At 42.2% G+C, this 15,828-nt stretch overlaps 3 protein-coding genes across 6 annotated transcripts in view; 2 read left to right on the forward strand and 1 right to left on the reverse strand.

The window, feature by feature from the left end:
- Positions 1-1,868: 1,868 nt before the first annotated feature.
- Positions 1,869-8,175, forward strand: LOC102308122 (profilin-2). Of its 2 annotated transcripts, none has more exons than XM_005939074.3 (3): positions 1,869-2,525; positions 3,761-3,953; positions 6,025-8,175. In XM_005939074.3, exons 1-3 carry the CDS (start codon positions 2,397-2,399, stop codon positions 6,120-6,122), a joined length of 420 nt encoding a protein of 139 aa, XP_005939136.1. In that variant the 5' UTR covers positions 1,869-2,396; the 3' UTR covers positions 6,123-8,175. The 2 variants fall into 2 exon arrangements, with proteins under 2 accessions (XP_005939136.1, XP_005939135.1); XM_005939073.3 differs by having other exon boundaries at positions 1,875-2,525; positions 6,350-8,175.
- Positions 8,176-8,315: 140 nt separating this feature from the next.
- LOC102309356 overlaps positions 8,316-15,828 on the forward strand; it is a 9,836-nt gene continuing 2,323 nt past the window's right edge. Inside the window, exons 1-6 of one of the 3 annotated variants that reach the window (XM_005939079.3) lie at positions 8,316-9,757; positions 9,921-10,088; positions 10,169-10,290; positions 10,372-10,537; positions 10,861-10,976; positions 11,045-11,701. In XM_005939079.3, the coding sequence (XP_005939141.1) occupies positions 9,484-9,757; positions 9,921-10,088; positions 10,169-10,290; positions 10,372-10,537; positions 10,861-10,976; positions 11,045-11,701 (1,503 nt within the window). In that variant the 5' untranslated portion in view covers positions 8,316-9,483. Of the gene's footprint in view, positions 9,758-9,920; positions 10,089-10,168; positions 10,291-10,371; positions 10,820-10,860; positions 10,977-11,044; positions 11,702-15,828 lie in introns of those variants that run through there. The other 2 variants (XM_005939078.3, XM_014339015.2) reach the window with 2 other exon arrangements.
- Positions 14,252-15,828, reverse strand: part of LOC102308640 (alpha-2-HS-glycoprotein) — a 5,857-nt gene continuing 4,280 nt past the window's right edge. The window contains exons 2-7 of the mRNA XM_005939077.3: positions 15,742-15,821; positions 15,570-15,651; positions 15,299-15,453; positions 15,110-15,205; positions 14,907-14,978; positions 14,252-14,781 (exon numbers count right to left, since the gene is read on the reverse strand). Coding sequence (XP_005939139.3) covers positions 14,326-14,781; positions 14,907-14,978; positions 15,110-15,205; positions 15,299-15,453; positions 15,570-15,651; positions 15,742-15,821 — 941 coding nt within the window. The 3' untranslated portion in view covers positions 14,252-14,325. The remainder of the gene's footprint in view (positions 14,782-14,906; positions 14,979-15,109; positions 15,206-15,298; positions 15,454-15,569; positions 15,652-15,741; positions 15,822-15,828) is intronic.

Here is a 15,828-nt window from a genome sequence, read left to right on the forward strand (position 1 = left end):
GTTTCAAACAGTGTACATGTCTGTGATTAAAACTGTTTAACTGGGTCCAAAATAGAAAAGATTAGGTTTAGCTTGCACTGTCTCCAACACAGTGACTTATATACCAAGTGGAACGATCTGGGCCTGATTTTGATAAGAAGGGGGAGGATGGGGTGTCTGAAATGGACATAGTGAACTACTGGTCATCACTTTTACAATGGACTGTAGAATAATCACATTTATTTGTTTTGTTGATCTTGTTTAAAAACATTTAGACGCAGTGAAAAGGATGTAAGGTTAAATACTTGTTAATGTGACATTCATGCTGCTGTTAGGATGACAAGGCAAACAAGGCAGTATGAGCATCATCTAATGTTTAAGTAGTCAAGAATGATGACTTTTGTTTTTAAAGAAAAAGCATATTTTAAATGCAGAAATTGTCTTTTTTTTAGTCTGAGACAAACAAAGCTATGCTTCTAATAGTGTAAGTAAAAACAGTACTAATCTCACAATCCTGAACCTTTTTAAAGCGAGTGCAATGATTTGTCCAACTGGTACAGCATATTTGATCAAATAGATGTGGTAATGTATATAAGTATGAGCAAAAGGCGTTCCACTGTAATTCCCAAACATAATTCTAATTTTCCATATATTTGTGTTAGCTAGAATCTGAGCACATTTTTTATATTAATCACATAAAAGAATCTAAAATCATGTCATGAAAAGTTCCAAGCTGATAAGATAATGGTAAGCAGTCTTGGGCTTCTGAGTTTGTCTCCAGGACCCCAAGCAGAACACAGATAATAAATATACGGGTTGCTTATCTCAGATAATCAGATTTCTTAGGGGAGACTGGTTTATATCTCTCAGTAGTCATCACTTGCTAGTATCAGGTCAGACTTCCTTTTTGCCTTCCGATCTGCCTTAATTCTTCATCCCTTGGATTCAATAGGGTGTTTAAAACAATTCCTGGGAGATTTTGGCCCCTATTGACATGACAGCATCACACAGTTACTGCAGATTTGTTGGCTGCACGTTCATGAGCACATCCAAAGGTGCTTGATTTGACTAAGATCTGGTGATGTGGGGATTATTTGAGTACAGTGAACTTAGTATGTTCAAGTAAGCAATTTGAGATGATCTTTCTTGGAAGCAACCAGAAGATGAATGCACTGTAGTCAAAAAAGGATGGACACATTCAACAACAGGTAGGCTGTGGTGTTTAAACGATGCACAGTTGGTACTAAGGGACCTAAAGTGTGCCTAGAAAACATCCCCCTCACCATTACACCACCACTACTAGTCTGAACCATTGATACGATGCAGGATGGAGCCATGCTTTCTTGTTTTTTGTTTTTTTTAACCCTACATCAGAATGTTGGAGCAGAAACTGAGACTCACCAGGAAACATTTTCCAGTATCTTGTTGACTGGAGCCTCAGTTTCCTGTTCTTAGCTGACAGAAGTGGCACCCTTTGGCTGCTGCTGTAGCCCATCTGCTTCAAGGTCAAAGTGTTGTGTGTTCAGAATATAATGAATTATGAATAATGAACATAATGAATGGCCTTTTTGGGTTATTATTCCCTTTCTATCACCTCAAAGCAGTCTAGCCATTATCCTCCGACCTTTGAAATCAACAAGGCATTTTCACCCACAGGGGCTCCCTAACCCAAACCCCGATATTTTTTTTCCTGAAATACAGAGACAAACAACCACGCCACGTTCAAAGTCACTTAAATCACCTTTCTTCATCATTCTGATGCTCGGTTTGAATTTCAGCATGTCGTCTCGACCATATTTACAATGCATTGAGTTGCTGCTATGTGATTGGCTGATAAGATACTTGCAATTACTTGCAGATGAACAGGTGTACCTAACAAAGTGGCCGGTGAATGCAGATTTTAAGTAGCAATAATATGAAGGATCGTTAGGTGAGAAAATAATCGCGAAATCCATCAGACACGTGCATCTCAGTGCGTGTTGTTTTTGTGTACTGCGGGTAAAAGCCCACACGGTGTCTGGTCTGACGCTCTTTGTCATGTCATCCATACAACATGAAAACACTTGAAGTTAATGGAAGAATCAGTAAATCTCCACCCCGGCATTCCCTCAGACTTGACTGTTGGCTGAGCTGATAAGTCCCTCTTTATTCCGCCGCCTGCTGCCATAAAAGCGCCAGGGAGCTCATTGTGCGGAGTGATCTGATACGGACTACACCCAGCCGCTGCCTCACTGCCCTGGCTTTCTTTGCTGCCCCAGCCTTCGCGTTGCTCAACGTCGAAGTGTGGGTTAGATTGGAGACTCTAAATTAGTCTGCGGGCTTTCTTTCATTCTGTCTTGCCTCTTATTTGGCGACAACACTAAAAAATAGGTGTAGTTTTTTAAATTAAATATATTTATATCATCAGTTTCTTGAAAATGTCTTGGCAAAGCTACGTGGAAAACCTGATGGCCGATGGCAGCTGTCAGGATAGCGCCATTGTTGGTTATATGGACGCCAAATATGTTTGGGCAGCACATGCCGGTGGTACATTCAACAATATCACGGTAAGAAGTCAAAACGAGCTCGTTTGGGGGTGTGAGAGTGTGGTTTCGTTTGGCAGTAATGTTATCTGTCACGCAGACGTTCACCAGCCCGAGGAGCGCAGAAACCGTTACCTCGCAGGATCGAAGCGACTAACGAGCTAACGGTGCCGAGCTAGCTTATGGGCTAGCTGGCTAGCTCATCAGTGGCCTGTGTCGGCTTTTTCTAGCTAAGGAAACGTTGGGATTAGACCTCATGTGGTTCAGAGAAGGCTTCTCGTATAATGGCTTTCACACACAAATAGATGATTATGGCGTCCTCTCTTGTAATAATCAAAATAAAGGGGTGAGGGAACCCGGGTAAAACAACACTTAGCTAATTTAAGACCAGTGAGTAGACGGTGTCTGATTGAAGGGAGCGTGCATGCTTTTGTGTGCACGCTTGCTTTGATTAGCTAACTTTAAGCTGCTGCTTTACCGGCTCCGGGTGCTTTTAAAAGCTAATGTGTGGTGTTTGGTTCAGCCTGGGGTAAACCCGCACTGTTATCAGTGCGAGCAAGAAACGAGTGCAATTATAAATGCTCGTCTTTTAATAGGGAATGAGCGTTTTCAGTTCATTCATTGGGGTTGCTTGAGCGGTAGACCGGTGCATAGACGCCGCTTTACTTCCGCTAGTCCCTGCAGGCAGAGGATCCCGATCATATTATCGCCTGGTTTGGGGACAGGGCGTGTTAGGATCCAGAGAATGGGTTCCAACGCGGTCCTTTCCCTTGATGCTAGTCTGTAATTCCTAATGCCGCTGTTTTGTCACACGTGACCGGTGCCAGAATGCTACTATTAATAATATACCTTTTGTTTTTCTCTGTGCCTTTTTAAAATATTAGATAATTGGGGCCTCTATCATTTTGTCTGACACCCAGAACAGAATTGGAATATGTCTTTGCAAAAAAATCACCAAATTCTCACAAAAGAATCATTATAAAACAGTGTTTACAAGGATGGAAATGAATCCCCAAAAGTTAAGACATGTGCAATTCTTTTAAAATGGCCCTCAATTATTATTGTGTGGAATTCATGTGTGCATAGAAGTCATGCATTAAAGTTGATCTACCTAATAATACTGTGTTATTTGAAATGGGATTATGCTTGCCATGTAACTGGAACCACATCTACGTCTTGGGCATGTGACTAATATCGCCTCAATCCTGTTGCTTTGTGTGTCTTTTTTTGTTTGCCCCTCTCTCTCTCTCTCTCCTCAGTCTCAGGAAATAGACGTCCTTATCGGTAAGGACAGGGAGACCTTTTATACCAGCGGTCTCACTCTGGGCTCAAAGAAGTGTTCAGTCCTCAGAGACAGCCTCCAGGATGAGGGCGACTGGACAATGGATATCAGGACAAAGAGCCAAGGAGGAGAACCTACATACAATATCTCTGTGGGAAGAGCCGGCAAAGGTAAAGGCATCTTATGGGTTAGCTTTTTACAGCTATCAGAATGCATACTTAGGCTAAGACACTACTGTTTCCCATAAACACATGGGTATGAGCAATGTCTTAAATTAGATTTGTCAGGCTCATTCTCTTGCGGCATGACATCACTTCCTTATCTCATGGCTATGGTTGTAATCCACACCTGAGCCAGAATAAGATCTACAGGATGCACAAAGTTATATTTTTCCCAATATTTCATTAATAGTTTATAGAACAAATGACTAATTAAGAATATAAAGGTCAAATGATACAGGATGGCCAAAACTACTGAAATAGTTTAACATTAGTGAAGAAACAAGTTTTGTGTTGGCAGAAAATTGTGTTATTTTGATGATTTAAATCTTTTGTAGGCCTCAAACACATGGTTTTAGCATCTTTGACTCAAGTTACGGTTACTCTAGTGTTTGCATTTATTACAAGATTAGTACAGCTTTATAAGCCACGATATCCCCGCTTCTTTCAATTTGCCTTTGTGGTCCTTGGTTTCTGGTATTGTTCAGTGTTTCTCACCAAAGTTCTTGTGATCTGACGGTTTCGGGGGTTTTTTGTGTTGTGTGTCATCTAATTGCACACATCCAAAAAATTTAAATACTTTTAAATCAGTTCTCACTTGAAAATGATTTGTTTAAAAATGACTAACCTGGTGCTAAGGTGAGAAACACTGGTTGCAATGAAAACCAGATTCTGTTTTCATTTACTGTTTTGTCCTCAGCTATAAGTTGTATTTTTTTTTTTTGTGTGTTGTTTTTTTTTTTGTTTTTTCTTCTTTCCCTAAGCACGAGCTATTTCCACCTATTATTCTACTTCTCTGCATGTTGTTCCTCACTTGAGGAGTCAAAGAAATAATGCGCACATTTGATTCAACAGCACATGCATGGAGGTGCTACAGTCTTAACTGTATGGAAGGTACAGTGCACCTTGATTAGTGTCTTTCTTTTTTGGTATTATCTTTCTTTAGCAGAAAGAGCCAGGACCCTCAAAAAAGGAGCGATTCTGTCCTAAATCTCTTGCGCGATTACTGATGAATCACATCTGGTTTGTTGGTAAACGCAGAGGTCAGCAGAAGCTGAGAAAATGGGTCTAATCAAGTGCACTGGTCTTCCTGCAGTTTGTCAGTGCAAAACACACCAATATTTAAAAGTGCACTGAAGACGAGGGCTGTGCAGGAAACTGCTCACTCATCCGTAACTGTTTTGTCTTTAACAGAACTAGAAATTATGGTTAATGCATTTGGCAGATTTGAATCAATGGTTCAGTGACACAGGACATGTGTAGAGGCTGTATTGTGTCAAGTAGCAACATGAATAATGCTAATAATAAATCTGCACTTCAGTTGAATATCCTTAGATGTCACATTTCTAAAAGTGTTTCCCACATACTTGTGTTCCACTTGTGGCGGGAGATAAGTGTGTGTGTAAAAGTGGGAGGAGCTGTCTTAAATAATAAATTATAAGCATTTTCTATGCAACTTGGGTCTGCACTTTGACCCAAGGGTTTTTCTTTTTTTCTTTTTTTAAGCAATGTCATCAGCTGTATCTTCAGTGAGTCTCATACTGCAGTTGAACTATGACTCCATAGTTTTTAGACTGTAGCTGGTAGCCCTTATTATTCCCTGCAGCCTCAGTGAGCTCGGTGTAGCGCCACATAAACCAGTTCTCCACCTGCTACAGGTTCTGGCAGGTGTGAACCTCCAGCTCACAGTGGATCTTCAAAAGCACATCCACTGAGCAGCAGGTGAAAGCTGCAGCAGAGAAAACGTGCGAAGGGAAATGGTCAGTGCTTGCTGGTTATCAGCAACTGACCTTTCAAAATAAGAGTGCAGAAATTTTTCTAGTGTTAACTTGATCAGAGATGACGTCGGACTCAACGAGGAAAATAAAATTGAACAAAAACATTTATCAGGCACATTTAGGTAGCTGTTAATATACCTGAGCGGCCCGCCCAAGTAGAACCTGTGTGTGGGGAAAACACTCTTACTGCTTTTCTCTTACCTCTTTTTCTTAACTGTCTCTTTTCTATCTCTTCTCTTTTCCAGTTTTGGTTCTTGTAATGGGCAAAGAAGGGGTCCATGGAGGCGGATTGAATAAGAAGGCTTACTCAATGGCAAAATACTTGAGGGATTCAGGGTTTTAATGATTTCAAGCTCACTTAGCTAAAATTTGAGGGACATAAAGAAGAGAAAAGAAATATTGCTGTTAAGATTTCTCCTGAAAGCAGTCAAATGTCTTGGAAACTTTTAATAGCAATGAAGAGTGGTAAGATGCTGTGTCACCTTTGTTCCCCCCTCCCCCATCCATCCTGTAGGGGGAGGGAGACTCTTCAATTCTGTTCATTTCTCTTTTTTTCCTTGTGTGCTCCAGTATTGGTTATAGTCATGGGAAAGGAGGCGGTCCATGGTGGAAATCTTAACAAGAAAGCACATGCAATGGCTGAGTACCTGAGGAAGTCTGGATATTAAGCAACCTCTCCACCCGTTCGTCACCTTAGCAGCTCACTACCACTCACCGTATTGTGTTGACACTACTTCCAGGATTAGGTGGCATACAGTGTTACTTCCTATCCAGTCTACTTTTATACACAACCTTTTGTTTGCTTAACCCTCCCAACACCACCCTCTTTATTTATTTTTATTTTTTTTTAATGTTCCCCACTTAAACATTGTACTTCTGATGTTTCTGACACTACAGTAATGGCATGTTCATTGAAATGTTAACCACAAGTGTGCATCAAATATGATCGCAAAGTGTAATAAAAGCGTTCAACAAATTTGGACTCGCCTTGTATAACATTCACTGCAGCAAGTGGCTAGTATTTGAACAGGAAGTACACATGTGATGGTGGTGAAGGTGCATAATTACGCATTTTCTTTCCCCTTCTTTTGAGCATTACTAAAAGATGCTGGGTTATTTTTTTTAATTTTTTTTTTTTTTTTTAAAATCAGCATGTTGGCATTTAAAAGTTGCATGCATACTCTCTGTAACACTTGGATCCCAGCCCGGCTCCCTCCTCTGTCCTAGCGCAGTATTCCAGCCAAAACCATCTTCTCATCTGCTTCCATTAAAGAAATGACAAACTTCCTCTAAAGTCCTGTATGTGTGTACCGATTCGCCGCCCTCGCCGCACAACTTCTTCAACCCTCCATCACATGCTTTTCTTTGCTGTTGTACCTGAATGTGGTCTTAAAAGTTAACGATGTGGTGTTGGGCTGTTGTGTAAGGTCACCCATTACTGAGGTCGTCGTCTCACTTCACTATATTTCGGGAGTCTCTGCAGACATTCCACCTCTGTGCCAGCTGAGACGTCTGTCATCTCCTGCTATCTGTAAATTTTGCTGTAAAATCACTACATGCATACACACCCCTCTCCCCCACAAGTCTCCCTCCCTTTGGACCAATTGTCAATATAAAAGGGTTATCAGAGCTCCTTCAGCTTATTCTGATGGATGATTGTTGGCATCACCTGTTGACTGTAAATCATTAAGACGACTACTTGAGATGACTGTAAAACATGTAACTGCTTCTTTAGACTTCAACACTACTTAAACTTCTCATCACTAATTGATTTGTCGCTAACTTCTTGTTCATTAACCGATGAAACTGAAATGTCATTGTACTACAGTATGAATGCATTTTGACTGTAAACTGAGGCTGCTGGGCTCCAGCGCCTTGGGATTATTTGCCTTGTGCTTTAGTCATCAAAGGTGTATTCACAAATTGTCATAGTACGGTACGTAGAAGTATATTTAAAAGAAAAAAAAAAGATGCTGTGTACACTAAACATATTGAAAATGGTGTTGGTTGGAATAAGAACATTTGTAAGTTGTCTTGTGAATTTTTTTTTTCTGAGAATAACTGTGTATTCTGTGCCATAAAAAAAAAAAAAAATCAATATCTGATGATCTGTTGCTACCACAAGTTGGATTTTTAAACTGCTGCCCCAGCAAGAAGTAACTTTTAATGGCACTTTTCCTAAGGGATATTTTGGCATCAGTAATCTCCAGACTTTGTGGAATATGTACAGAATTAAACGACGGGGGGGAAAAAAGTTTGGAATATTTTGTCCACTTTTCTTTGAGTGGGAAGTTTCCTTCTGCCACAAAATCTGCTGTTTCAAATGCCATGCATCGATGAGACGTCTTGTTTACAGACAGATCAAATAAACATTATTCCAACCAGAGGGAAAGCCAGTATGTCCAGTCTGTTGCCTCATCACTTCAATCTTTGTTTAATGGAGTAAATCAGGAGTTTTAGTGATTATAGCTGTAACTGGGGCAGTTTGAATTTATTGTGCTAATGATACACTGAATTAGCAACAGTACATACTCTGATTGGGAAAACATTGACCTAGATCTTATGATCAAACAGGAGAACGCTACTGCTACACTTAATGTGTGAATTATCACATTCCACTCTTTAATAGGAGAATGCACTTGAGTCTTGCCAAATCCCAGAAATAAACTTGCTGAAGTGTTTAATGACTAAAATCTGTAGGAATTACAGAGTTTTAATAAATTGCAGGCTGCCATCAAAGGGAAATCGCTTTGATCTGCTCGGGCTGCTTTGGTATTTTCAGTAGCTAAGGACAAACTTTTAAGGTTAAAACAATAAAATAAAGTGTTGATCTAAATGGGATTTGGGTGATAATCTGTCTTACTTTCAGACCAGTTCCTAATCAAACCAAAGGAAAGAAAACATGCTAGACAGGAAGGATAAACTGGCTACACAGCTCTAAATCTCTGAGACAAAATCAGTCATGTCTTTACTCATTTTCTCACTGGCAAAAAAAAAAAGTCTCACGACATCATTGTCTTGTATAAAAACTAGCTGCATGTGTTTTTGCTACACTAGAGAAACACACTAGATTTTAGATATGCACCATATCAGGCACATTTCCTCAGAGTGGGACTCAAATTTGGAAACTCGGGACGAGCGCTAGATTTCAGTAAAATTTGTGGTTCTAAACAGTGTTTGACTGCTTAGTATTGAGTTTAGTACAGCTGCTGCTTGCCCACCAAACCCACACTACCCACACTTTGACCAGAATAAAGGAGACACGGACAGCAACACAATCCATATGTGATTTATTATTGCAGTGGAGTTTTGATTTGAGATTTTATTCAATTTTTCTTTTAAAAAAGTTTCAAAGATGTTTCACACAAAATGAAGCAACAAAAAGTCTGAAAATTGGCCACTAAACAAGCTGTAGAAGAATTATATTACCATAAAATATAATCTGTATAGCATCATTCAGCCGAAGGAAAACCGAGCAGCAAAAAAGTTCTGTTAGAAAAATGGCAGCAGGGTAACTTGTTGTAAATCTTGTTGTCTTGTCAGAGCCACAGACTACCTCCTGCTCTTAACTGCGCCATTGGCACCAGCTGCTGTGGTTAGGTGTTTGATTAGTCAAAATTAAGACCAGGTTTAGCACTACATGCTAAGAGGACTGATCAGTTTTTGTGGTACAGTCCTGGGGCAGTGCTTTTTCCTCTGTTCCAATGGCGTGTAGAGAGAGCAGGGGTGTTAATGGCTCACTGTATTTTGGGCTCTTTTTGTTTTCTGCTTCACTTTGTCAATGCGCAACACTGACGAGGCTTAAAGCCCTGGATGAACTAGGTGGAAACTCAACGCTTAGTCAAAGTGGAGCTAAAGGTCATCAGCATCATGGAAAACTTTCAATTGGGCAAAAGCTGCTGCGAGGTCCTAAACCCAACAGAAACAAGACCACAAACAACACCAGGGATGTTGAAACAGATTACCAGGCAGACGTGGGTACGTAAAGTTAAAATTGAAAGTGAGCCATGGCTTTTAAAAGTAATAAATCCAACATTTGGTCTCTTATGCTTGTAAAGGATTTTGTGTTCATAGTGTTTTAGGGCCTCTAGTAAACGACTGCATACCTTCTAAAACTAATTTCAAACCCTACTTTTGAAAGCCTGGGAGGAAGCTAAACAACCAGATGGACAATATCGTGGTCTCGACCTGGAGGCAATGGAACGACTCCTTAAGATGGAACCAAAGGTTGAATGTACGCTAGACTCCATGACGCTTCAGGTTCATGATGCTGCTTCTACCCCTGGATCTCTGCTTTTCGTGGACAGGGGTAAGTAGTTATGTTAAGGTCTGCGTAGTAGTTCCATGTAATGATTTTTACACCCTCCTCCTGCTGAACGTCTCCCCCAGGAAGCCATTTGTCTCCTTTGCCCCTGTCCAAGTTACCTTCGAGCTGCGGTTACACCATCAGCTCGACACGACGAGATCTGGTCCTAGTCGCACCCTATGATGGTTGCTTCGTCGCTCTCCAGGTGGGTCACTGTGATCTGAAGGCACTGCACATTTTAACCACGTGCTTATGTATACCGTAATAGCTTCCTTGCTGCTTTCAGGAGGACACTTATGTTCTCCCACTGCTTTGGTGGGGCATACCAGTGAGGATGTCGTGCCCTTTCATGGGCTCGCTGTCACTGAATCCTCCGATGGTCACCTGCAATACTGCGGATATGCTTGTAAAAACAGAGTGGACCCTGCCCGTCTCCAATATTAAAGTTAAGTGTGAGTTTTTGGTCCTCATCATGTCTCTGTTTTTGTTTTTAAACCAGCCCAGCACTAAAGACATGACATGTTGGCTAAACTGGCCTACAAATACTTTTTCCAAACCCTGTGTGACTATGACAACCACTTAATTTCATGTATTTTAGATTCTCTTAAAGTTAACTGATGGTCCAAACTCCAGTGTGCGTGTTTTGTTTTTTGTCTAAACTTTTTAACTTTCTATATGGCTTTCTATATTTTCTAAATGATAGCTTAGTTTGCCAAAAGATGACTTTAGGAGTAGGAAACCTAAGGTGAGTTCCTGCCTGCCGTTTATTTTGCAGTGAACGGTAAATGGGAGTCACTAACCGTGGCCTCAAACAGATGTGGCTTCAGCACAGTCGAACATCCTGAAGGTGTGGTCATCTCTGTTCATTATGTGCCCTGCCTAGAGAAAAAGGTGTGTTGTGCATGTTTTTGATTTTTCTCCCTTTCTTAGGAAGAAAGATAACTTGTATTTCTGTTCAGGATGGGTTGTATACTCTGGAAGTTGCTGGAGATGGAGAAGCAACAATTTCCTGTCCATCACAATTACCAGCTCAGCCTGAATTCACAGAAAACCCGGCAAAGGATCCCGATTGGCAAAATGAAACACCGAGCAAAGGTGTGCATGCGTCGACTTTTCCTCATGATCCTCATCAAGCGGTTCTTCCTCAGAACTCAGATATGCTGAATCAGTGGCCAGAATATACGGATCGTCCTTTCCACCCCACTTTCTTTTACTCTGCAAGTCTGGTCAATACACCTGCTGCACCTGCAGTGAATCCTAGACCTGCTTCATCTCCAGTTGTCCAAACTGATGCAGGGAAAAGATGGCAACATTTTTCCCCTTTTTATTCTCAGCCACGTGCCCCTACACTGTCACTAATAACTAAACCACCAGCAGGTCAGTTTGAAGAACATTTGCTTCCCAGCCCAATCAACCCACGGCCTAGTCTCCTTCAGGAACCTCCTGCGAGCCAAGACAAGAAACCCCCATATTCATTTTCTTTTTACTCGCAGCCTTCAGCATCTGAAGATCATCCACCATATCACAAAATACCTGAAAAATCAGAGGAAGCAGAACCCAAAGCACAGAACCAACTTTCCCAACTCTATCACTTCTACCCCCAACCAAAGCCCGAAGTACAGCCTGCTACAAACCCCTCCACTGTTCCTCAGCCACCACAGCCTGAAGCCCCTCAGCGTCAGGTACACCAGCAAATGTACTTGTGCCCTGAAAATCAGCCTGCCAGAAATCCAAATGCTGCTTTGGCATCAGCAGCTGAAAGTCTTTTGGGACAAGTGCACAAACTTTGTCAAATATCTGAGACACCAGCTGGAACAAATGAGGAAAATCCAGTCCAAAGCACACCACCTCTTCTCAGATATCCACAGGGTCAGATGCATCACCTACTTAACCAGCTCTATTACCCACAGCAGCTCCAGCTGCTACAGCCTGTGACATTACCCTCTGCTACCTATTTGCAGCCACAGGGTGCTGCTAAACCCAGTGACCAAAAACATCCTGAATCTGCAATTCCAATAACTGTCAATAGTTATACAGCCCCGCAAGATCCTCAGCTCAGCTCTGCATATATGCAACCTGTGTGCTCCTTGTCTAACTGCTGTACACAAATGACTTTTTATCAGCTTCTCCATATTACTCCAGCTAGAGTTGGCAGTTATGCAGATGTGCCTCACTTTTTTCCAGATCTTTCATTTCCACCTACAGCTTCATATTTTGAGTTTGGCGTGGGTTCTGCAAGACTTCCTCAACAGCCGACTGAAGCAGCACAATCTGCCTCATCTTACACCTCTGTGCCCCTCTCACTGCACCCCTTTCCAGCTCAAAATGTGGAGCAATTATATTTACAGCCACCAGATGGCAACCATACTACACCGCGAGGAAATGATCCAAGTTGGACTGCAAATCATGAACCACTGAACCGCGTGAACCCCGCACCTAATTCACTGCATGCCCGCTGGCCGTATCTACACAGCCAATCCTCAGAACCTCTGCCTTCAGGTTATGACCCAGCAGGGCGATATCAGCTGAATAACATTAAGTCCCCAGTGCAGGTAAACGGTCAACTATTGACTGGGAACTTGAGCCGTCCAACGTGGCCTAATTTTATGTCTAACAACCCAAATTCACAGCAGCAACACAATAAATCACCTGGAGAGGAACTTGATCATTTTATGGTTCCTTTCGATAGGCTTCAGCACGCTCCTGTATCCACTTATAACAACTCTGTGTTCCCGAACAATTTAAAACCATTCATAAGTGACTCAAACTCCAAACATGAGCAGACTCTAAATTTCTATTCTGGGAATTATGTGCTGCTACAGCGTGAACCACCAGGCAGGGAGCCCAACAGCTTCGTGGATTCCTCTGAGCTTTACAGAGATCCGACTGTTGATTTAAATTTTATGACCCAAAATCTTGCAAAAGAGCAGAATGGTAAACATCAGACTCCACTGAATTTTAAGCCCCTGCAGGGAAATGAACAACTCTCCAAGTGGCTTGAGGAAGGTATTCCCACTCCCTCGCCTGGTAATGCTAACCATGATGATGATGATGATAATGAAAATGAAAATGAGGATAATGATGACATTAACAATTCCGGTCTGCCATTCCTTTCTCCTACTACGGATGGCCCTCCACTTATATTTCCCCTCTACAAGCCACCTTTAGGTGCAGCACAGTTAAAGCTAAAATTCCACGAATCCTTTAAAGACTTCTCGACTCCTTTAGGCTCCAGCAACAGGTTTCCACCCCATAATGCTCAAAAGATGTTTCAAGGATGGGGCTGAGAAGCTGATCACTAAGCCGGTGGTAGTGTGTAGCTGAGGCAGGTGTTGAACTCCTTACCCTTGTTGTTTGGACTCATACGAATGTCTCTTGAACTCCTTCAGAAGAAGCATTGAAGTTGGAAGCATGAAAGCAGCAATTTCTAGCAATGTGAATAAATAGTGCAACTACCCAAAACGTGTGCTTTGAACTTTTTTTTTTCTGGAGTGTGTGTTGGGCAGAAGGGCATAGAATTCATATCTGCTGTGACGTAGGTCGTGACGGACGACCTCTGTTTGGCTGCTTTTGCAATCAGTTTACCCAGTGGGGCCATAATATCCGCTTCTTACACTTGGAAGGTACACAGCCTTTTTTGAACCTGTTTGTCCAGCTTGTTTGTGCTTTAGCATGATATGCATTGATCCGTTCTCGTAAATGCAATAAATGGAATTTGCCCATTCATAAACAGTTGCCTGGGGGTGGGTGGATGAGTGCTTGTGTGGTGAACTTGAAAATCAAGTGTTCCACTGCTCTCATTTGTTTTAGCACACAATGTTTGTCAGTAAAATATACTGTGTAATGAAATCTTTAAAAAGCGTGTGTGTGTGTGTGTGTGTGTGTATGTTCTTCTTCCATGACTGTATGAGAAGTGTCAGCGGGTTCACAGCAGGATTGAATGCACTGTAAACTTCTGCACTTGTTCTGAAAGACTTTGCAGGGATGACTGAATGCATCATGGTACATATAAGTGTGCTCACTAGGCCTGTAAATGTACTGACATAGTCGATTGTTTTGATTTCTAAACACACTGACTGAAGATTTAATGATCAGCATGACATTCAGTTTTACACAGATGATTGTCTGATTTGACAGTTTAAAACAAATTATTCCTACTGCTACTACTGGACATGGCTCACATATCAAAGGTGCTCTGCTACAAATGAAAGCAAGTATAGAGTCTGTGAGACTTGGACACTTAGAAGAATCTGACTCTTCCTGGGCAGACTGGCACGGGAGTAACTGGTCCTGTTTGAACAGCAGGAGCATCAACCACAGCAGCAGCTGCAGCAGATACATCTCTCTTCCTGAAGTGAGGAGGTTGGCCCTTACTCCATAAAGATTCTCCAGCTGAGTCATAATCTGCAGCTGGAGCTGGATCTGCAGCTGGAGCAGGATCTGCAGCGAGAGCAGGGTCTGCAGCTGGAGCTGGATCTGCAGCTGGAGCAGCAGCAGCAGGGACGACAGGTACAACTTCATCTGATTCTGCTGACTCTGCAGATAACAGGACGTTTTGATGGGGGTTGTGGAGAGCCGTCAGTTTGTGGTGGCTGTGGCCGTGCTTGTGTGACAGGCCGTGTGTGTGCACATGAACCACTGGCGGTAGTGGTTCATGTGCTGCAGCTGCAGTGCTGTTGGCATCTACAATGGGAATCTAAAAAAAATGACATCAGTGAGAGAAAAAACAGTTCTTAATGTTTTCTGTGTGAACGTTAGATGGTGAATGTTGTTTTGTCTTCATGAATCAGAACATATTAGAAGTCAGATGCAGTATTTTACCAGAGTGGAGAACATCTTGCAGTCCACACTGTGCTGGGCGATTGTACCTTTGGCTGTACAAATCCCACGAGCCTGGAGAGAGAGGCACAGCTCTCAGTTTTGTTCATTTTCAACATCTGGTGACCTGATTGAACATTTCTCCATCTCAGATCAGATCAACAGGCCTGAAAACAAACTGAGTGCTTTTACTACTGTGTACTCACAGCCATGGCATCGTTGAGAGGCACGCAGGGAACCTCGGTGCAGTTTCCCTCAACAACCACATATTCTGTTATGAAGATGGGCCCACCAGACACAACCTGAGAGTATTAAACAGCACTGATGAACTGAAAGCTGCAGGTTAAAGCATGCAGCTGTGTTACATCTAGTAAAAAGTATCCTGACTGTCTGACCTGTGATGACAACCTTCCAACCTCGAGAAGAACGTGTGTCGTGTTCACAGTCATGTTGTTGAAGGTTGTCAGAGAGGCATGGACAAAATCCAGCGCATCGGTGTTATTGAGGGGAAGGAGGCTGGGGCAGCCCAAACACAAATCCTCTGTGGATACTACAAGTCGAGCAGGAAAGTCACATACAGGTTATTGACACATGCAGTATGTATGGACACTGCTGTGGTTTGTTCTTTGTAATCATTTGGATGAGAGCAGCATCTGTGATCTTTACCCTCTGATTTGCACTTGAATGCAATGACCTTCAGAACACCGCCAACCTTCTTCAGCACCACATCACAGTCTCCTTCTACCGCCTGGAAGAGAACGAAGAATCAAAGTAGGTTGATCAGAACTAATATCGACTGAATTACAGGAGTCGAAGCCTGAGAGCTTCTGCGTCTCACCGTCTGTACTTTGGGCCTGACTGTGCAGTTGGCAAGAGGCAGCGGGTCCAACACGTGACAGTCTGTCTCCAGCAGGTCAACTTCCAT

Source organism: Haplochromis burtoni, unplaced genomic scaffold, assembly GCF_018398535.1.
Source record: "Haplochromis burtoni strain Fernald_Lab_line unplaced genomic scaffold, NCSU_Asbu1 Contig_257, whole genome shotgun sequence".
Taxonomy (NCBI): domain Eukaryota; kingdom Metazoa; phylum Chordata; class Actinopteri; order Cichliformes; family Cichlidae; genus Haplochromis; species Haplochromis burtoni.

Coding starts and splice junctions, on each gene's coding strand:
- LOC102308122 (XM_005939074.3), top strand. CDS start 2,397: ATGTCTTGGCAAAGCTACGTGGAAAACCTGATGGCCGATGGCAGCTGT. Junction 2,526..3,760: donor GTACATTCAACAATATCACG/GTAAGAAGTCAA, acceptor CTCTCTCCTCAG/TCTCAGGAAATAGACGTCCT. Junction 3,954..6,024: donor TGTGGGAAGAGCCGGCAAAG/GTAAAGGCATCT, acceptor TCTCTTTTCCAG/TTTTGGTTCTTGTAATGGGC.